At 37.7% G+C, this 23,077-nt stretch overlaps 1 protein-coding gene across 1 annotated transcript; it reads left to right on the forward strand.

The window, feature by feature from the left end:
- Window positions 1-767: 767 nt before the first annotated feature.
- LOC140230981 (poly(A) RNA polymerase GLD2-like) lies at window positions 768-19,770 on the forward strand. The gene is made up of 14 exons (XM_072311126.1): window positions 768-870; window positions 2,697-2,794; window positions 3,151-3,712; window positions 6,012-6,126; window positions 8,531-8,616; window positions 9,624-9,687; window positions 10,319-10,391; window positions 11,404-11,440; window positions 14,354-14,393; window positions 15,176-15,304; window positions 16,071-16,117; window positions 16,486-16,608; window positions 18,127-18,259; window positions 19,431-19,770. Exons 2-14 carry the CDS (start codon window positions 2,715-2,717, stop codon window positions 19,574-19,576), a joined length of 1,635 nt encoding a protein of 544 aa, XP_072167227.1. The 5' UTR covers window positions 768-870; window positions 2,697-2,714; the 3' UTR covers window positions 19,577-19,770.
- The last annotated feature ends 3,307 nt before the right edge of the window (window positions 19,771-23,077 follow it).

The following is a 23,077-nucleotide window of genomic DNA, read 5'->3' on the forward strand; positions in this document are numbered from 1 at the left end:
AATACTTTTTCTTTTAATTAGGCGCACTAGGCCTATATTGTTATGTTTTGGGATGCACCCATGGGTTGTTTGTTTGTTTGTTTGTTTTGTTTTGTTTTTTGTGGTGGTGCGTGTGTGCGCGCAATGTGGGTGGGGGCGTGGTGTCAATATAGTACATTGTACTCGTGGCTGGGACAATTATAAATGTCCAATGGTGCCCCCTCCTTCCGAAGGGGGAGGGGCAACGTATCATTTACCATTGGAGAGAATTTAAACGGATCCCTCAGAGTCATTAAGGGTTTGGGTACCTGGGTAGTGTCTTCCACATCCGATTTTTTTTTTTTTTTTTTGAAAGAGCCAAAGAGTAATAGAGAAATACAGAAGTAATTTTATAACGTTCATGAAGATTAGGAAAAGAATGTATGTATACCTAGATGAAAAGAAGAGAGAAAGAAGAGGAGGAAAAAGGAAAATTAAAAAGAAAATGAAAGATGAGGAGGAGGAGAATGCCGTACTCTTGACGGAGGATATAAAAATCAGTGATATTAATGCCACAAGGCTATGTTGAAAAGAAATTGACAGCTCTCGTGGAGTTAAAGGTCGTTTTGCATGCCTCTATCATCATGACTGTGTGTGTGTGTGTGTGTGTGTGTGTGTGTGTGTGGCGCTGTGTGTAGTGCATACAATGTGTATGTGTACGAATTATGTGTTTGTACATGTACGCATATATATGGGGCCGTATGCATGTTGTCTGATATGACTGATCTGACCGTGTGAACGGTGCATGCATTTACGAAGAGGAAGATCTCAAACCTGAGCCCGTGTATGATCAGATAAATTTCTTGATTTCCAGGAGACTCCGATGAAACGACACTGCTCACTATATTTTTGGTAAGTGATTTTGTCTCACCAAGAGCAAGGCTCTGATAAAGCAACTGCCAGCGGCAGTGATAAATGAATAGATCGCTGAGATGCCATCGCTCAGGAAGCCCATCAATTTACACACACACACACCACTGCACCGCAATGCCAGCCTTTTCCGCCCGTGGTAGTGGACATGAGTGCTGAACTTTGCTCCTCAGAGCAAAGGCACGCTCTGTATTAGCTTAGCACCGCTGCATGCAGTAAATTGACTGACGAACGTTACTGGAATAGTGTCGTACCAAGGAGGTACTAGGCGCCTATCTCCTTGGTCGTACTAGGTTCGGGGAATCCCACATCCTTAGAAACTAGTAACCACAATCAATCACTGCATAGGTGTGGTTTGTTCCAAGCAGACCAGTAAGCTAGCAGAAACAGCAATAGGCAATGGTGATGGCGCAACTTCCATTCGCTGGAAATGTATTGCGCAATTTGGGGAAGGTGGAACATCACCCCTCAGTCATCCATGCAAACCAAAGGTGGAAACAGCTTGAGCCTTTTGACATAATTTGGTTCATGGTCTCCCTATTTCATATATTTTATCCCATGATGAACAGATTTTTAGACCATCTAACTTAAGAACACAATGTTACACTCCATCCAGACTCCTAGCTATCTCATAAAACTTGTTGTTTAATAAGACTGAGTCAGTGAGTGAGTGAGTCGGTCTTTTGAGTTTCATACACCAACCACTAACACAACAGTTATTACTAGAGTGAGAGTGACACCGATGTAGACCTACTGTCTACTGCACTGGCACAACATTGTCATTGATGTCTACTTCACCGTAGTTGTGATAGTCGTACACCCTTGTGCTACAGCTAGTGCTGCTGTGACCACCGAGATGAGTTGCACAGAGTGAGGCTATCACTTAATACAAGTTGGGGTCAGGCAATTTGGAGCATAAAGAGTTTGTTTATGGCATCTGCATCTGAAACCACATGACTTTCTGTTTCACTGATGCATGGCTGGCAGTGGTACGTAGCAGTACGTGTACAGTGGTAGACTTCGCCGACACTAGCTATTCAGCAAGGTCTTGGTCACTACAAAGTTGGTATCACTGATTAGCCATGTAAGTTTATTGTACTGCCTGCTGTTCAACCATGTCTGGATATTTGCTCGCACCTGTCATACTGTATTATAGTATTACAATTGCATGCACTGTTTGTTTGTTTTTATCCCTTTTGATAATTATTCATACTGTAGTACTAAGTATGCACAGATTTGATCAATTTTGATGATAGTTACAGGTCAGTTTGTTTTTCTTTGTCATGTTTCAATGTGAAGGTTTTCCATAGTCCTATAGCTTTATTAATAATACCATCTGGAGTTCAGTTATAAGTTTCCCTGTCTAATTCTAAATGCTTCTAGCAAAGGGCAGATTTGCATTTAAAATAGCTGAAGTGTTCTTTAAAATCTTCTAGATAGGGCAGGTTGACATTGTAATTGGAGTTTTAATAGTTGCCAATTCATGTATTAATGAGTGTCAGACTGTTTTCAAAAGAGTTGAAGCAGCTTATGAAGTAGACTTCCACTCAGCATAGTATCCCACATATTAAACTGCATGAAGTGTTCCAATGCAACACACAACAGATACATGTAAAGGTTCTGTCTTGTATTCAAGGTCGTTTATGGTCATGGTGTTTCATTTGGTCTTGTTCCTGTTAATTCTGCTATCTCTCTCATGCCTTGGTCTTGGTAGCACAGTAGCACACACTAACAAGGCAAAATATATTATGTTACATATTATTCTCATTTTTTTTTTTTTTCTTTACAAATGCCTCTTTCACTAACAGGGCTCGCCAAGCATCAAGATGTCTATACCCTCCAGAGATGCCCGTCGCTCTGGCTTAAAGCGAACGTTTGCAAACAGGGATGTTGCTTCCAGAAACCCGTAAGTACTAGATAAACAACAACAATCCCACCCCCACCCCCCCCCCCCAAGAAAAAAGATAAAATAAAATGAATTTAGTCAGATGCAACTGAATTTGAATGATATCAATAAGAATACGGTGAGGAAAATAAAATATGGGCTAAATCTCCATACAATTGTGTAAATGCGAGATAGTAACACCCTGATTCAGTACAAAATGTTAATGTGTGGTTAATGCAACAACTTGCAATAGTGCATACATTGATGGTCATGTGATCAGAAGTAAGATTATTACAGTACAAATTTTTTGCAGAAGTTTGTCATGAATATTTATTACTTTCTCTGAGAATGTCTATCATTCTAACTTTCTATCATAGCTACCATGATGGATGGATGCCCCCCGGTAGGTCATTGAAGAGAATGGGAATACCGCTAGAAAACCACCAAATTGCCCCAGGGCCACGAAAGATGCAACGCCTGGATCATCATCGGTCTTACTCTACGTCTTCAGTGCCACCGTCGTCGTCATCATCTTCACCATCCGCGTCATCGTCATCCACTTCATCGTCGTCGTCTTCACCGTCATCTTCGCACTCACCGTCAGTGCGTGACACGCCCCGAGAATTTACCAAAAGTGCTGCACTTAATAGCAAGAGGACAATGTCTGCATCCGAGGTCCGGGACCGAACTCGTGATTCTAAGCAGATTGTTTCAAATAATTACAAAGGTTTGCCCAGGAGCACTGGCATTCATAAGAGATTTGACATATACGACAGTATCAAGTCCCAAACTTCAGATGCAGTTGCAGCCAATAAACTGAAGAAGAGCGTCAATGAGTTGAGGACGGAAGGAGCAAACCCCAAAACAGAACAGTCAAATAAGGTAGCTGGTACAAGTAGTGCTTCAAAGGCAAAATCGGATCGTTTGCACTCAGATTTGGTGAGTTTTCTATCAAAATAGGGTAAAAGTGGAATTTTTACGCATTTCTGGTGACCAAAAACTAGTGCGAAAATAAATGAATGCAAATATTTTTACTTGTCATATGTTCCACTGATTAATGTCTTCTGCGGAAGTAGAAACATAAAATGTATCATACCCGGCAGAGCGCAAAAATATATCCACTTTTACAGTAGATAGCAAAGAATTATACTGTTGCCTTTTTAGAAAACTTTTTAGTAATAACCAGAATACATGATAGATCTTTAAGTACGGCCATTAGCTCAAATAAAAAAAAAAGATATATATATATATATCCACTTTTACAGTAGATAGCAAAGAATTGTACTGTTGCCTTTTTAGAAAACTTTTTAGTAATAACCAGAATACATGATAGATCTTTAAGTACGGCCATTAGCTCAAATAAAAAAAAAAGATATATATATATATATCCACTTTTACAGTAGATAGCAAAGAATTGTACTGTTGCCTTTTTAGAAAACTTTTTAGTAATAACCAGAATACATGATAGATCTTTAAATACGGCCATTAGCTCAGCTTTTGTGATGTTGTTTAGCCTGAAACAACTTCAGTTTTCCAGGTTCTTAATCCATCAGTGTATGGGGTGATTAAATTGACTAAAAAAAAAAAAAGAGCTGTCACAGTTTTGCCACTTTGTTAGAATATGATCTTTTGCACATAACAAAGCAGACCTAGTCCAAACTTGTGGAAATTTAAGGGAATTTGGATTCATGAATATTAGTGAAATAGAATGAATACAGAAATTTTGTCATTCTATAAAATGTAAAAAAACAAAAATGATTGCACAAGGACTATACTTCTACATTGACTTTTTCCCCACAATTTCCCCGCAATGTACTGCAGGAATGAATTGAGTACAATAAAGTGGTTTGTAGATAAGATACAGTCACAGCAAATGAGTGACCTTGTCACAATCAAACAATTGCACATCACATTAACCGAACAGTCAATCCCATACCAATATCAGCCAATTAATATTTAATATCACTCGATATGAAATCAATATGGAGACTATGATGTACATCAGAAAATTGCTGTGATAAATTGAAAATTTTCAGGCTGTGTGACAGATACTGCAATTTCTTATTTGAGAGAGAATACCCTGGTATTGATACATACTTTTTTGGGGGAAAAAAATCTGTGGAAATGGATGTCCTTCTTGCACAGAAAAAAAAAAAAAAAATACAGAGTGCATTGACCTTCTCTTCATTGCATAGATTGTTTTATAAAGTTGCTTTATGGTCTCTTCAGAATCGAGATAATACCCTTTTTAATACAAGTACACACATTTTGATGTGCAGTTCCACCCTGTATTCGAGTTGTTTGTCAACACATTGGTAGAAAAGATTCATTAGAATTGGCATAAGATAAGAGAGAAACCCCTGGATTTGTCAAGCTTCATGCTTTTTTCTCTCTTTTTTTTTTTATATATAGAAAACAATGATATCTCTCACAGTCACAGGTATGCATATCATATATATATCACACAGGATGCATGTGTCACATTGACTACCAGTAGTACACAAATCTTCATTGAATTTACTGTTTTGACATGAAGTCCTGAAGAATTACTCGTATCCTATAGATCAGAGCATTATGACTCTGTTGAAAATCTAGCAACAATGATTCTCATGGGAGGAGATGGTGTAAGATTTACTAAATCATTAACCAGCGGAGTGACATGATTTGTGTCATACTTTTGTGTACAAACCAGGGGAGTTGTGATGATATGACATTACCACCTACTAGGCAATTTGATTTATGTGTGTGATTGTTTTCAATATTGCTGATTAATGTCCACATTGGCTGAAACTTATGTTGTTCTTGTTTTATTCTATTCTATTTATAATGAATCAACTACATGGAGTTACATTGCTTTCAATAGGGGACCTGTAGGCACAGGAAGACTTTGTTTAAATATCTGTTTTGCTTCTGGAACACATACCAATGATATATCTATAGTATGATTGTATTTCTGTGAAGAAAAAAAAAATAGTTGGTGGCATTTATAGAATTTATCAAGTATAAACAAGTATGTGCATGAATTGCGTCTACTATTATGTTTTGTTTTCATGGTATGCGTACATTCAATTTATGAGATAAAAATTGTTGCGATACAGTACATGTTCAGTGAATGGTGTATCATCTGTCATTTATACACTGGCAAATATAAAGTCCTTGCCTGGGGATACCCTTTAACATTTGTTGAGCAATGATAAAGCATTTATACAGCGTATGATATTGTTTCTTCTGTCTCCAGATGTCAGACAAGATCTGGACATACTACCAGGAGAACAAGCAATCTGAACAGCAAGCAATAGCAAAAGAGCGCATGAGGCGTGAACTGGAAGCCTGCATCAGACGTCGCTTTCCGAGTGAGTCACTTTACATGAAATTTTCTTGTAAAATCTTGAAATTTTGACAGACATCCAGACCATTCAATAGTGTCCTGCTCTAGATAGAGTCATCATATGGCCAATCATGTATTTAGGCTGTCAATGAGTTACGATGGACAAGTTATTCAAGTGACAGTAAAACAGATGTTGGAGGGTGGTCCACGAGGGGTTTTAGCATGTCACTGCAACATGCTCAAATTCTTGTGCAACATCCTCAAAAGCCAGCAACATCCTCAAAAGCCAGCAACATGTTGCAACATCCTCAAAAATTTGCAACAAACTCAAAATAAAATGTATTCAACATGTGAAAACCATGTGCAAAACGTAAGAAATATCAAACTACCTGGTACTTAGATATTTATGTGCAAAACATGAGAGAGAACATTGAATGTAAGTAGCACAAAAAGAGATAAGCTGCGAAATGTTGCGTACTATGTGCTTGTGACGTGCGCTCTGTGCACATACAATTTCTGCAGTATTCTCAGTTTCAGAGCTTGCAACATGCTCAATTTTAAAGTTGTGGACCACCCTGACCACCCATGAAATGAAAGCCATTAATACGATCTGTGTGGTGAATATTCCATAAAGTACTGCCTATTGACAAGAATTCCTCGATTTACTTCTATAAAACAAGTCCTGCTGATTTCACTACAAGTTATGAGAGGGTATTATACTGTCAAGCAAACTTTTATCTGGAATGGTCAGAAAGCAGCCTGTGAAAAGTAATGATTTCTTCTCTGACTGTATGGTACGTGGATCATCAGATGTGAGCAGGGAGAGGTAAGGGCTTAGAAGGATACATCTACAGCGTGTATAGATGAAAACTTTAATATCAAAAGGTATGTTTTGATATATCACATCATATTGTGTCATGTTGTCAGTATTATTACAGGGCACTCATCTGTACAGTGGTGTACGATTTGACAATTTGATGCATTTTGTCAGACAAGGCCCTCAAATAAAAGCAGTGCTCAACTGGTAGCATTGATATAAAGTCATCCAAGGTGACATTTGATTGGCATTGTTAATTATGTTTCTTATTTGCATGGCTGTGAGGTATTTCATCCAGTCTTCCTGACTATAAACATGACCACCTTTGCTTTAAACAGGGTTCCTGTGGTCATGGAAAACCTGGAAAAATCGTGGAATTCTGAAAATGTTTCTTCAGGCATTGAAAAGTCATGAAAACTACAGATTTAAAAATACCTATCATGGAAGAGTCATGGGAATTTATAAACTTGAATATTCTTTTTTTTTTTTTCTTATGATCTTCTTTTTTTGCAATGTTATTTTGTTTTTAAGGAAAACATTCATCAAATAAAATTGGACCAATTCGTCCACTACATACAGTGTGGATGTGGTACACACACCTTAACATTTTACATGGACATTAGTTATCCAATAGCATTTCCATTTATTTAACACCAACCACTTAGTTTTGAGAAAGGTACTCTCTTTAAAAAAAGAGTCCTGGATTTCTAAACTTTTACGTTGAAAAGGCATGGAAAAATCGTGGAATTTAGATTTGTAAAAAAGTGCAGGAACCCTGTTAAAATGCCCCCTCCGTGAGGGATACCAGAGATGTTATGTTTTCGGGGTTGTCAATCCTTGCATTCATCTTTGTTCATTTTCATAGTAAAGGACAAGTTCACCTTCATAAACATAAGGATTGAGAGAATGCAGCAATATTAGTAGAACACATCAGTGAAAGTTTGAGGAAAATTGGACAATCGATGCAAAAGTTATGAATTTTTAAAGTTTCTGTGTTGGAACCGCTGGATGAGGAGACTACTAAGGCTCTTGACGTCATATGAGTACAACAGTATTAAAATGATGTCTGGTCTATTTAAAGAGCAAAGTCTGCTGTTGATGGATTTCCAAGAAAGGGTTTAAGAAAATGTAAAGAAAATTCAACATATTTTTCCCTTTTTGGCATAATAAAAGAGCACTTGACTTGCCTCTTTCTAAAGGCAATGGGAATAATATTACCCATAACAGATGTCAGTAATGAGTCAAGGGAATGTGTACTTGTTTCAAAAGATGAAATTTTGTGAAATTCTCTTTATATTATCCTTATATTGTTGTACGCATGTGACATCATACACTGCAGTAGTCTTCTCATCCAGTAGTGACTGCACAAAAACTTCAAAAATTCATAACTTATGAACGGATTGTCCGATTTTCCTCAAACTTTCACTGATGTGTTCTACTGATATTGCTACATTCTCTCAATCCTTATGTTTATGAAGGTGAACTTGTCCTTTAACCCTTTGTGTGCTGCAAGTGCTGATTGGCACAGAAAACCTCATAGCATTGTACACACTGTCCATAGTCCCTGACATAGAAAGGATTAATCTCAATCTGTCCACTTCTCTGTATGCAGAGTCTGACCTGATCCTGGGTGGTTCCTCCATGAATGGATTTGGAAGCAAGTCTTGTGATGCAGACCTGTGCCTGTACCTCTGGGATGTAAGTAGGAATGAAGACAGGCACTTATCATTGTACCTGCTGTGCTAAAGCCAATACCTTGTGATAAACATATATACAGTTCAGCCAGCGATCAAGTTCCCCCTAGATCGCGATCACGGGCGATCAGTGATCGCATACGAGATATGTCGCAATCATAAAATCAATTGATTGCTACATATCGCGTATGCGATCACTGATCGCCCGTGATCGCGATCTAGGGGGAACTTGATCGCTGGTTGAACTGTACCATGCACTGAGAGGCTTTAGTTCAAATTATGGATCACGAGGTATATAGGAGGAATAATGCAATTTCCGTCACTGAAAAATCCGTAATTTCACTTGTTGCTTGAAAAAATGCAGGATGTATTTGTTTTATATCCCTCGAATGAATATACGTGTATGAAAAGGATAGTAAACTTGTTAAAATAGAATTGTTAACATATTGCCAGGCAAATGAAGAGTGTAATGTAGTTGACATGATTATGGAGGTCTGCCTCTGAGGCCAGTACAGATAGCAATTTCATCACAATATGTCACATTTTTCTCTATCAACATTTCATCTTCAGCATTGTAGCAATGTTATGTTTGGTCACAGGGCACTATGAAGACCGATCACTGAGCCGGATTTCATTAATGAAGGATATGGAAATAGTGTTGATAATGTTGAATAGCAATAACCATGATGGAAAGATACAGCATGAATCCAAGGAAAAGTGGCTTCTGTGATTTGATCGGTTCCATGGAAGAGAAGTATGGCCTGTTATTCAGACTGTTTGCTCTGAGTGGAGTGATACTGAAAGCAAAAGGCCAAGGTACTGCACTATCCAGTTACATTTCTTTTTCTTAGATTCTTCTTCTTCTTCTTCTTCTTCTTCTTCTTCTTCTTCTTCTTCTTCTTCTTTTCTGGAGAGGATGTGTAACAAGTGTAATTTGTAATTATTTTTGTTGTTATTGATAAGAATCTGATGTATTTTGTAATTTCTGTCACCCATTTAAACAAAAAACAGATTTTACCAAACGAATCAAGGAATGTCCTGTTAACGCTGAGGTCCTACTTACAGAGTGCAGTGTGTAAGTATCAAAAGCTTATTGAATTTATACCTTACTTAACTTTAACAATTTTTTGTTAAAAGTAAAGGGACTAAAATGAAACATCAGCATTGTATTAAAAAGCCAAATGCTTTGAATGCTTTTATTTCCATGTACAATGTGAATAATTTCTGATGTAATCTATCAAAATTATTTATTCTGCATTATTCTTTGCTAGGCTAGGCATGTCCTATTCTGAGTGAATGACTGTGATTTATCGTGACTATGCAACTGTATAGTTTTGATTTTGCAGTGGAAGTATAATTTTTAACCCAATCTTTTTATGTTTATTGGAATGATTATGTAATCATGAGTTCAGTTGCAGCATTCATTCTCTTTTTCCCTCTTTCAGTAAAAATTGCTGAAGTACAAGTCATTTCTCCATTGTTTTTATTAAAGTGTCGGCTGAGAATGATAAGGGCGTTACGTTGCCACTAAAGCCGTAGTGTTCGAGGCACCTTAATGCCCTTCTCGTGCTCTGCAGACGATAGGATATCAAAATTAGTGTTTTATGGCAGTGTTATTTGTGAAGAAATAAACAATAGTCCTGTCTTTGGGATCAATTTTAATTTGATCTTGTATTTTATATCTGACACCCGTCTTCCTCATGCAGCTAACGTCCTCCTCACCAACATGAAGATCATCTTTGCCAAGGTTCCTATCCTCAAGTTCAAGTATCACCACGGGTTTGTATTGAAATCTCAGATTTTCTTTTACATTACATTGCTGTAAAATGAGGAATGTTCGCATGCATTTTAATTTTGTGAATTTCGCAAGAGCCAAGATTCACGAAATTAAAGTGCATGTGAAAGTTCTTGTCTACACTATATGCATTGAATGTTACAGGCAACTCGTGAAAATTTCATGCCGTGAAAAAGGCCATCGGCTCCAAATCACGAAAATTTCATGCCGCGAAGATATCATGTTTTACAGTACTTCCCACAGAGATGTCCCCCTTGATAGCATTTTTGTTTCATCAATTTCATCAGAGAAACTAATTTGCAGTTTAATATTATGCTCATCTCCTAAAAGGAGAATATGTAAGTCTCTCCAGTTGTAGAAATGATATGTAACACAGAAGTATCTTCCTGGTTACTGTATACGCCATTATATTTAGTGAGTCTAATTTTTCGTGAGTGGTTAGATTTCCCATAGCGAAGCAGAGTAATGAATTGAGAAATGTATTTGCGTTCATCGCATTCATGTCCAGATCAGCATTGATATTTTTGTGAATTGTAAGATGTGTGCATAGCACCTGGCTTGCAAAATTTGCAAAAATAAAAGATGTAGAACTTACACAGTACTCTTTAGAATCTCCCTCCTTTTTCATTTTGTGGTGACGTGTGACATATGGTTCGAAGAGAAATGATATCTATCTATCTATCATTCACTAATTTATCTATTTGCTTATATCTTTTTTAATATTTCTGCCTAGCTGCAGTTGTGCATATATTATTTTTAAAGAGTTGTGAGGATTATTGTTTGGAAATTAAAGGACATTAAAAGGTTGTGAGAGTAGTACACATCATTTAAAACCATTGATTTTTACTACTTGTAGTATGTCTGACCATTGATTGCTTCCTTAAAGTGATTCCTGTATTCTGATTTGTTATTCTACAGTCTTGTTGTTCTGTTCTGTACGTTTCATTGTACAAGTTGTTCTTATTGTTTCAATGCTTTTGTTTGATTGATTAACAGGGATGTGGAGTGTGACCTCAATATTAATCACCTCACAGTGAGTATAAACAACAAAGATGACAACTGTCAGAACAATTGGCGTGTTTCTACAGAACTCCAAATTGTGGGTCTATAGGTGCGATCACACATCGCCGGTTTAGATGGCGGTTCATGGCGGTTCTCAAACCGCCGTGAACCGTGTCCCAATGATGGCGGAAAGCACTTTGACTACGTTCTCAACACGTTCTGAACACGGAGCAAACGCGGATTGACGCGGTAGTAACACGGATCTCCCCGGAAGGTGGAGGAGTCCATACCAAGCCCGTGTATTTGGATGCAATCAGAGCCCTTTCACTTTTCCTCAATGGGTTTCAACAAGGAGCGTTTTGCTTTGTTTGGTAAACGCAATTTGAAAGAAATTATGAATCGTTGTAGCCCCCTATGTTTTACAGATTGATATTAGTGATGCTAAAAGCAATTATCTTCAAGTTTCAACGTGCTTTCTCTCTTTCTCTTTTGATTTTTAAAATATCTGTATTAACTGTCATTAAAAAGACATACATATCAAAGCAGAATCCAACATAGTTTCCGAAGTTTCCTGTTCATTTGCAGGTTTATTCATCAAGTGACGTACAAGTACTTGCTTGTTTCAACATCTCTCTTTTTCATTTAGTGTTCACATAGTTATTTCGCGTATTGAATTTAAGATCTTGTTGCTTGTTTATCCATGTTTTCACAAAATTGCTCCTTCTTACCTTTCAGTGCTCCTTGTGAAATATGAGCCTATGAGAGTTCCTAAATCGTAAGGGGAATCTGTATGTGATACCCTCGATCCATTACAACAAACTACTATGGCAAACGGAGTTTACGCCGCTCCAGGACTGTGGAACAGCAGTCCAAGAGATAAAACATGCAAGTTCCATCAATAAGTCCAAAATGTTTTTAAAAACCTATCTGTTAAAATAGTAACATAGTGTTTGTAGATGATGATTAAAGGAGCATGTTGCTGTTTCTGAAATTACCTTTTTCCTGTTTATCTTTTGTTCCCCCTCTAAAGCGCATAGAGACCTTGCCAAAGGTATATGCGCTTTATTAGAGCGGCAATGATGATAATTATAATAATAATAATTATACCTTTAACAACAGTCAATAAAAAGACATTTATGTATATTATACATTATCAAACAAGCATATACAGTATGTGTGCATAGTTTCCTCTTTACTTACAGGTTCACGTAACATATAATGGTGCCTTTTTTAATTTTCAACATTGCATTTCCCTCTACTCTCTTAAGTTTCAACATAATATTTTTATCTGTATCAACATAACATATTTACATAAGTCTTCTGTGTATAACTTATCAGGTTCACGTGGCTGGCCATCTTAAAAGCTCTTAAGCTTAAGTAAAATTATGAAGTTACCTTTTAATGAAAATGATGGTTTTAATGTAAATAAGGTAATTCAACATACCTAACAACTTTTTGAACATTAAACTTATTTGTTACTGTATATGTGTTAAAGAAGTAAGGAAACTATAACATTCAATATATTTATCCGATCTTGAATTATGGGTTCATCTTTGCTTTTTTCTCCATTTTTATTGCTCCGCCGCAAAGTGTCTCCGGAGCCATTATTCTCTTTTAAGTTCATTGTTTCTTTTCGCTTGAAAATTATGGTGGTGTTAACACGGTATTATCACGGATCTTGAGGTGCAAACACGGAGGATGCCGTTCTTTACACGATGAACGGCGATGTGAACACGGTCCATTTCAAACCGCCAAGACCGCCACGAAAAATTAAACATGTTTAATTTTTCTGGCGGTTCCCCGCGGTTCCCCGCGGTTCTCGCGGTTCATGGCGGATGAGTGACGGATGACCACGGTTTGTGTACGGTGTAAACACGGTCTTTGGCGGAGCACGGCGATTTGCTGAACCGCCATGAACCGCCGTCTAAACCGGCGATGTGTGATTGCACCTTATCGGATTCTATCCGATAGGAGAGCCTATGGATTTGCACCAGTGTTGGATTTTTCAGCTTCCGATAGCCACAAAAATTCTGATTATGGTAACTGTCTCATGAGGTTGTTCTTTCCGGGTGAGTTTCCCGTTTCAGCGCTGTGGAAACATGCCGGGTTCAATAATCCGATATAGCTGATGTGAGGTCGCTGTATGACCCGGAAGTTTTATCTAAAGTCAATGACCAGTGACATGATCATGCTTCATCAGACAGTGCCAAACTAGACTGCAAAAACACCATCCAAAACGCAATGGAATCCATCAATCGGCAAATCATAACAGCCACCATGATGAAGGTCTATTTTCCTACAATGCACTATACCAACTTTCCAGACATCCGGTCACATCTACATATAGGTGTAGAATTGGATTTTAACCGATTATACGCTTTCTGTGGAAACAAGCCAGGTCTGCATTAGTGTGGTATTTAATTCAACGTTTACAAAATTTCGGGTCTATCGTATTCTCTGTGGAAACACACCAATTGTTACCCTTTGCATACAAGATTTCAATGATTGCCTTAATTTGAACTGAATGTGCCATGTGTCAACCCGTTCAATACACGATCTTGATATCCCCATAGAATTTGTAAATGTCGCATCAGGCACCCAATAGGAGTGGGTAAAATCTTTTGAAAATTGCCCTACCTCATAGGAAGTAAGTTGACTCTAATACCAACTTCCAATTTGACCAGTTATCGTAGCAGCAACAACAATGACAGCAAAAATCCTGAAAGGAACTCGGTCAAAGCCATGTTAGTTTGCTGTAATGATATGGTTCTGTCTTCATACAGTGGTGCCCTAGTAAAGGGTAGCTGTTTAAACAAGTCTTCAGTCAAAGTCTTTGCCATGTACCATAGTGATATAATTTGCTCTGTTAGAACTTGTTGAATACAGAATTCAGACCTAGAAATGGTATTATGTTAGAATGTGTTCTCACTTGTTCCTTGTCTAGGGTGTTCGCAATACTGCCCTTCTACAGTGCTACTCTAGAAGTGAGTATAAAACTAATTGTAATGACACTTATTGATTACCACTTCATCCATGACAGATCTGTATCATAAGACCTTCTGCATTAAATGTAACTGAAAATAGGCCCTAAATGTGATCACCATGGTTACAAGCCAGTCAGTAATCAATCAGCTATGATTATGAGAGTTGTTGCTATGGTAATTTGATTTTCTGTTACTAGCGATTATGGCCAAGCATCTCATGAAATGGATCCCATATTTGTTGCTGAAATGTCAATTTGTTGATATTTTTCAAACAGTTCTCACAGTGATGCACAGACATCAGTAGGGTAAAATAATGCAATTGTTTGAGCTGGGTGCTTCAAACCTACTTGTCCTTGGCAACTAGTACTCACCGTTCATCAAGGCAAGTAATATGAGTCGGCACCAAATGTCGGTTTGGGCAAGTTTGAGAAAAATTTTTGTAAGACCTTGTTTGATTGTTTATAGAAAAGGGAGAAAGATATTTATCATTTCACATTTGCTTTTTTTTTTTGGTTTTTTATTTGTTTCTTTAACATTAAGTTTTGTTGTTGCTCTCTTATACACTTAGATTTTTATTTCTGCATGATACTGGCGTCATTCATTTAGTTTTGTTGTTGATATATTCAACAATGAGATTTTTATTTCTACATATACTGGTGTCATTCATTCAGTTTTGTTGTTGATGTATTGAACAATAAGATTTTTTATATCTACATGTTATACTGGTGTCCTTTCATCATTCATTCATTCATTGAGTCATTCTATCCAATGTTGCCCTCCAGTGGACTGGCGTGTGGCTCCCCTCATCCTCATCATCAAGCAATGGGCCAAGAGTCGGGGGATCAACGATGCCAGCCAGGGCACACTGTCCTCCTACTCCTACGCCCTCATGATCATCAACTACCTCCAAGGTCAGTTAATGGTCACTCCACTGTTGGCTTGGCTGAATTTCTGACCATCAGAATAATGAATGGAGGTCACAGAGCTGCCAAATATTATACTTTCAGTGATTTTTTTTTTTTTTGTTCAAAACCAAAGTAAGAAATTATGGTTTTGAAATGGAAATGAAAAATGTATGAAATTCTGTTAGTTTGCTTGGCATTTTTTTTTTTTTTTGAAATGGGACAGTGTACAGTTTTCACATTTTAAACCAAGCTGCATATTTTTTCCTGAATTTTGGCTGAATTTCTGACATCAGAATAATGAATGGAGGTCACAGAGCTGCCTATTATTATACTTTCAGTGATTTTTTTTTTGTTCATATCCAAAGTAAGAAAATATGGTTTTGAAATGGAAATGAAAAATGTATGAAATACTGTTAGTTCGCTTAGCATTCTTTGAACATTTGACAGTATACAGTTTTCACATTTGTTAAACCAAACTGCATATTTGTGCCTGATTTTGATGCATGTGAATATTCCCTGCAGCATGTCAATCAAATCTCTGTATAGTAGACTCTTACAAACATAACTTCATCTATGAATGTTGCAGTAGGCAGTGGATGATAATGTTGTTTGTCTGTGTAGTGGCGTATTCAGTCAAGTGCTGACTATACCTACTGCTCTCTACACTGTACTGGCTGTGAAGTAATTTCTGTGGCCTTGAGGTTAGAGTGTTTGATGTGTGTAACAGTGTATTCTAAAGCTGCCTGTCTGTGTTTCCTGGTTTGATTTCCAGTGGGATGCAAACCTCCTGTCCTCTCTTCACTACAGTCTTTGCAATCGGTAAGTCTACCTCTTCTTTTAGTTACGTTCAGATGGTGATCTTTAACCTCGAGGATAGCTATCTTCCAGGGTTAAGCTCTTTCCCCCAAACTTCGACGCATGTCCACACAATGAAGCTTATCCTCGAAGGTAGCTATCCTCAAGAATACGTCCCCTTTTACTGGAAATGCTTTCTGTAACATGATTATGCCAAATCACACTACTGAAAGATAGAGTCAACTTATGCTAATGTGGGTATGGCCTTCAGTACTGTATCGTGTCCTAGTCATCCAGATGAATCATGAAGACAGTATGACCTCATGCCAGCAAACATCCTCTTGAAAATCGGGTTCTTTTCTCTTTTGTTCATCTTGTCATTGTCTAACCAGGGTGATGATCTATTCATGGTGCCAAGAAATATACGCCACTACGTGCAGAGGCTGTACGAGGGAAGGAAACCTCGCAATGCTAACCAGTCTAGGAATACTCAGGGTCTCTTCTCACTACTCAAGGTACGTCCTCATCCCCAAATCTGCAATTTCTTCGTTTTTAGGTTGGAGTTTTTGAGGATATTTAGGCTGTATTGTCACCCTTTGCTGGAATCCGTACTAACTAACCATCCTGATAGTTTTGACAAGTTATATTTTTATCATTAGTGTCTGTGAGCCAGAAATTTAATATAGACAAGTTTGATGAAATCTTATTGTCTGTGAATGCATATGAAAAACTTACTGTGCTGTGATTGGACAAGAAAGAACCTAACCTTCTATCTGCCATTGACAAGCAATCACACACCTGCTGTCTGTTGTCTAATGGATATTGGATGCAATAATCTTTTGAGTTGTATTTACCCCAAGAGTTTATGTGCGACACTATGTTCAATTTCCTTTGCAGGATTTTTCTATCAATGAAAGACTAACAAGTCAGTGAACATGTCCATTTGTGATTTTGGCTTGTGGGCATTGAATATGAGATACATGTATAAACTAGAAAAGCACTCTGAGAGCAAAGATCTCCGCCACGCAGCTACTTTCCAATGATGATCTTGCTCTTCCATAGAGATCAGTGATTTCCACCCATACATGTGCATGCTGAAAAATCGTCCGATTTCCCAATATAGAAGCCTTTGTTACATCATAAACCCTCAGCTGCACGGCCCGCCTCGCCCCAGCAGAAACTAGAGCACACACTTTAGTGCACGTATGAAAACCTTCAAAATGCGCAGCTTGAACTCCCAAGTTCATTGACCCTTTCTGCCAGAATATCGAAAATCCTTCATAAAATCCATAAAAATTTCCGGATCACTACCAAAATTTAATCATCTGTTCCTTGTGTCATTCTCAACCTTTCCTGCAAGTTTCATCCAAATCCGTGCACAACTTTTTGAGTTATTTTGCACACGGACAAACAAACAAACAAACTAACAAACAAACCATCGGTAATGAAAACATAACCTCCTCCCTCGGCGGAGGTAATAAATTATATTTCAGGGTCAGAATTGTGAGGGAAAATGACAAAGTCCTGAAGTGCATAAATATATTGATTACATACTAATTTTTAGACCTGAATTTTGAGTTTGTTGTTACAAAATTTGTTATAACCATGTTCATTTCAGCACGAGTGCACTGTATAGCTACAGCAAGCCTCGACATAAGCGTCGGCCTGGGGCAACCAGAAGTAGTGAAGATATGTTTTGGTGGCCTGATCAGGCCACCAAATTTTATTGTTGGGCCACCAGAAGAAAAAGTTAGTGTCAAGCCTTGCCTACAGTGATCCCTTTAATCCTGGCATGAAAATGGAAATCTGCCAATATTGGGGTAGTAACAATAGCAGGGCCCTTTCCAGAAGATTTGTGTTAACACTGAAGAGACTCAACTTATTACAGTGTAGTTGACCTATATATAAATAAGACCATATTGATAAGTGATGTCTGAGTATCATCAGTCCGTTTGTTTGTTTGTTTGTTTGTTTGGTTTTTGACAAACCCCCTTGTGACAAAGTTTTCATTCACCCCCTCCCCTTCTTGACAGGGTTTCTTTGAATATTATGCCAAATTCCGCTTTGAGAGCACAGTGATCAGCGTTCAGCAGGGCGACTGCTACTCCCGTTTTCTCATCCCGCCAGACCACCCGGGTTGGAAGCAGAGGTTTATTTTCATCGAAGGTGAGCTCTCCAGTGGACCTGACTGTCTGATTCGTGACCTCACAATAGTCTTTGATGCATTCCTGTGATCACTCTCTGACTGATTGGCCACACTCTGATTTGAGCCAATCAAAACAGCTGATAATCACAAGATTTATTAAAAAAAAAAACAAAAAAAAACCACCAAAACAAGTCTTGTGAAGAAATGACAGTGAAGTAGTATTCTGTATGTAGTGCAGTATAGATTGCCCCTGCTGTTACAACAATAACAACCACCCTGAGTGTCTTGTATCTTCTATTAAAATTTCTAGCTCTATTGAATTGAAAGCTTGTCAAAATTGGTGTTGTGTGTCTAGGATGAGCACTTGATGATGTTATTCAAGAGAGAGCTTTCCACATGTGGCAAAACTGTCAATGAATATCATCAGTGAAAATATCATATCACATGACTGTAGTGTGGGATTGTGTGATATAAAAAGTTCTTCAAGTTCGTAGGATGATTATGTGTGTTCTTCACGGTATGACAATATCACATCTTGACAGGGTTGGACTTTAATTCATCAAGTACTATGTAGAGATAGCAAGCACATTTATAACTCTTAGCATGTCAGCAGGCTGGATGTCAGATTATGAATCGACACGATACTTGTATACAAAAAACTTATTTGAGTAATTAATAGCATTAGAGAGAGGGGTTTCTTCTGAATTTTATCTCATTTTAAACCCAGAGAAGTCAAACTATCCATCTGGAAGCTGTGAAAGTCAAATCTTGTGTGGTTTTGTATGATGTGAACAACATGACCTCAATTGTTCAGTGGCTGTTGTCAGCAGTATGTTGCTTTTTCCTAACCACTGTAAGTTATTCAAAGCTTACTAGCAAGATGTTTGCGTGCTTGTGAATTGTAACAAGAGTTCGCGCACTTAGTGCAGTCGCAAGCATTTGCACATTCAGCAAGCGCTCGTACAACAGACGAGACAGAAGACAGTGTATTGCTCAGCCACTAACAACAGTAGCCTATGGGGAATCAATACATTGGCTTATGCGTTTTGTTCAGTGCACTCTTGCATTGCGCAATGAAAATTGAGTGGGCAAGAATATGCATTTTTTATATGCTGCTGAAACATCCTATAGAGAGAATAATTGTATTTATGGTTCCCCTGTTTTCTCCTCATCTCCATCAACACTACACAGAGCCATTTGATGAGGTTAACACGGCCCGCTCGGTCTTTGACTGGTGCCGTTTCCATCAAATCGTGGTGGCCTTCGAGGAGACCCACAAGTTGATACTATGCAAGTCGGACAAACTCGACATCAGCCACATCATCCATCCCAGCTGATTGCCGCTTCCACCCCGCCCCGCCCCTTGGCTGGTACCCCTGCAATATGCACTGAAGAGACACATGATTCTTCCTCACCCTTTTCTCTTGCCCTCCCAGCTGATCGTTGTACGTCTCACAGTACGTCTGTCGGTGTGTTCGTCTCTCTGTGCGCCTGCCTAGTTCCCTTCCATCTTTCTGTCTTGCTGGCTGGCTTTGTGTATGTACGTACTCAAACACATGTCGTGTGTATTCATACGTGTATGTATGTGTGTATGTATGGATGTGTATGTATGTATGTATGTACATGTGTATGTATGTAGGTATATATACATGTATGTATGTATGTATGTATGTCAGTCTGTGTCTCCACTGTCCTTACTAGAAGGACATCGTACCTTGAGGGTGAGTGCAACTCAGCTTGACAATTCTTGACTCCAGAATATTTCGTGTTTCCATTGACATGTTTTCGTGCATGTCAATCTTTTTAAAACCAGCTTTGACAATGTGACTGCTGCTGTGAGAGGCAATGCAAATTCTATCGTGGTGTGACCATGTATCAAAAGTCGAGATGTAGTTATATTATCACTTTCATAGATATAATATGCAAATGTTTGGAATATAGAGTATTCTGTAAAATGCCAAATTTTCTTTCTGTCAATGGCAGTAAGGAAAAACAAACCACTGTTTGATTGTAGACTTGTCAGGGGGAAAATATTGGGGGAAGAAAAAAATAGAGTGAATGTTTGTTTATGTCAATGTATGTGCTGTAGTAATGTTCAGCTGAAATAATCTCAGAGGATGTTTTGACGTTCATGTCGATGTACCTTGTAGAGTACTTCACAGTGTGGGGCGTATACGTCCGTAGAAATGTAGATATGTATATTGCAAGTATGCTATGATGCCAGCGTGCATACAGATCTTTAAGAGGATTATAGAAGTGATTTTATGGGACCACTAATGAGTTGAGTTGTATGCATAAGGACATTCCTTGCCCTTTTGGCGAGATTCACAATTCTTCTGGTAATACACTGTAGTTCAATGCAGAATAATTGCTATTTCTGCCAAAGTAGAAATGATTCATACCCAAAGAAGCAATCTGGTAATGACATATTGGACTGTGCTGCAATGTGTGCAGAAAATAATCAGTCTTTGATATAAAAACGAAAAAAAGTCATGCAGTTAAGATAGTCAAGAGGTATTATATGAAGAGATAAACAGCTGAAGATTTTATCATCAATGCTTTTTGATATGATAAGAATTCCTGTATTGCTTTTTTATGGCCTAGTAGCATAAACTTTACTTGTTGTGAGATATTTACCATTTGAAATGGTCAGTGGTGAGTACTTCCCTTTTGTATTATTTTAGTGGAAATTTATTAATTTACATTCTGTTATTAGATAGATTATAGACTTTGAACTGAATTTAAGTTTTATGCCAGAGCCTTATTGCGTAATATGCTAATATCCCAATTATGACACAAGATGATTTCCTTTTTTTTTTTTTTTTTACTGATATGTCTGAGTCTTATTATGTGATATCATCCAAACATCCCAATCATGATGCAAGATGAGTTCCTCTCTTTTCATTGTTGGAGAAAAATCACTTCATTGATTCATTACATTTAGCCTTTCTGATAAACTCAGTCATTACCATTACCACTGGCAAGCTGCTGGTATGTTGGTGTTGATAGCATTTCAGAGGGCCTGTTGTTGTTTTCTTTTTTCACCACAGAGAGCTTGTGATTTGATTTAAACAAATTGGCACTAATTCATTGTTTTGTTTGTTGTATTTTTTAACATGCTGTGTATCTCAGTGTTGTGGCCCTTCCATGCAAACCTTTGCCATTTTCCATAAATTTTGAGTGAAGAATTTTGAAGAAAATGTCAGCTTGATGTGAGAAATCCATGTACCAAACGTCAAATCAAAGTAACGATGCTGTAGCAAGGAGAAGTGTGTGCATTCCCTTAATTTCTTTTCTTCAGATATTTCAGAAGTGTAATTCTTTTCTATATTCAAGTTAGTTTGAAGAAGTAGAGTTAAATGAAGAAGACAGAATTGGGGAAGTTAAATCTAAATTGGACAATATTATAGAAATTCGTAAATTTGAAAGTTTCACCAAAATTGGACATTAAGTGAAAATTAGTAAAATTCTAAAGTTTCTATTTTCATAGAACAGTGAAATTAGTTGCAATCAATTATGCAAATTAGCTGAGGTGATGATGTCATGGTCTGACAATTTCCCATTGACCTCTGTACAGTCTTCACTGATTTTTTTTTATTATTATTATTGAACTGAAGAAGAAAAACATAATTTTTCCTGTTCGTCAGATAATCGTTATGTTGAAATAGATATTTTGCATACAAAACAGTGGATATGTTGTTGGATAATGATGTCATCACCATGTCTGCAACTGTATATTATGCCATATATTGTGCGGGGTTTTATTTTCGCAAATTTGGCCAGTCAGGTGCTATGAGCAAATTTATGAACACCCTAAAATAGCTCTGACCCTGACATGAATGCAATTTGCACATTTACTTTTCTCCATTCATAACTGTACTCCCGTCTTCACAAATATAGCCACTCGCAAAATTGTCTGGAAGTCTCGATTCGCAAAAATTAAACTCACTGGATGTATGGTGTAGTCAGTTTACACTTAGAGATATGGTAGTGACCAATGTCACTGATGAAAACATGAAATGTCATTTCAAATGCTTTTTTTTTTTTTTTTTTTTTACTGTATTCATTAATTTCCACACATTGTTGGCATTGCACTTTTAGGCATTCAAAGTTGTCTCAAGGAGAATTGATTTCAAATTCCCCAGGCATATTCAAGAGTCTATCCATCATTCCAAGATTTTCAAAATTTATACAAAGTCCACCTCGAGAGAGATATCATTCCACACTGCACATATCCTCTTCCGTTAAAAACGACTCTCGTTTGCACTGTAAGTAGCTCAGTTACGTAGTGTGTTTGCTGTTAGTTGGCATTTTGGACAAAACTTCACTACTGTTCCCTCCATTTTACTAGTGGAATGAGGGTTAAAGAACACAGACCCTTCAATTGTAGACTAGTTTTTGTTTGAAGGCTGTGTGTTTATGAGTCTTTGATTGATATGCCATGTACCTGTAGTGTGTTTTTCAGTTGCTTATTTATGTGTCTTTGTGTGAGTTTGCTTTAAGCAGGAGGAGGTGATATATGTGAATAATATGTGGTAAAGTATGCATTGTTTATGACAAATTAAGTGTGTCTGAGTATCACCTCTTCAAAATAGGGTGTGGTCAGGAGATGTTGCACATTTGCCGATTTATAAAGAGTTAAATCTCAAAGAGATAGATTATGATTATTTTCTATGGCATATCACCTCAGCTAACTTGCCGAAAGAGAAGTATACCTGAAATACATGCCGTATTCATCTATATCTGTAATACAAGATACTGTATTTCACTTATTTCTCTCCCCTGCCCACCCCCCCCCCCCCCCCCAGGGGACGAGGACATTGAAAACAACTAACAGG

The sequence above is a fragment of the Diadema setosum genome, chromosome 7, assembly GCF_964275005.1.
Source record: "Diadema setosum chromosome 7, eeDiaSeto1, whole genome shotgun sequence".
In the NCBI taxonomy this organism is placed as follows: Eukaryota; Metazoa; Echinodermata; class Echinoidea; order Diadematoida; family Diadematidae; genus Diadema; species Diadema setosum.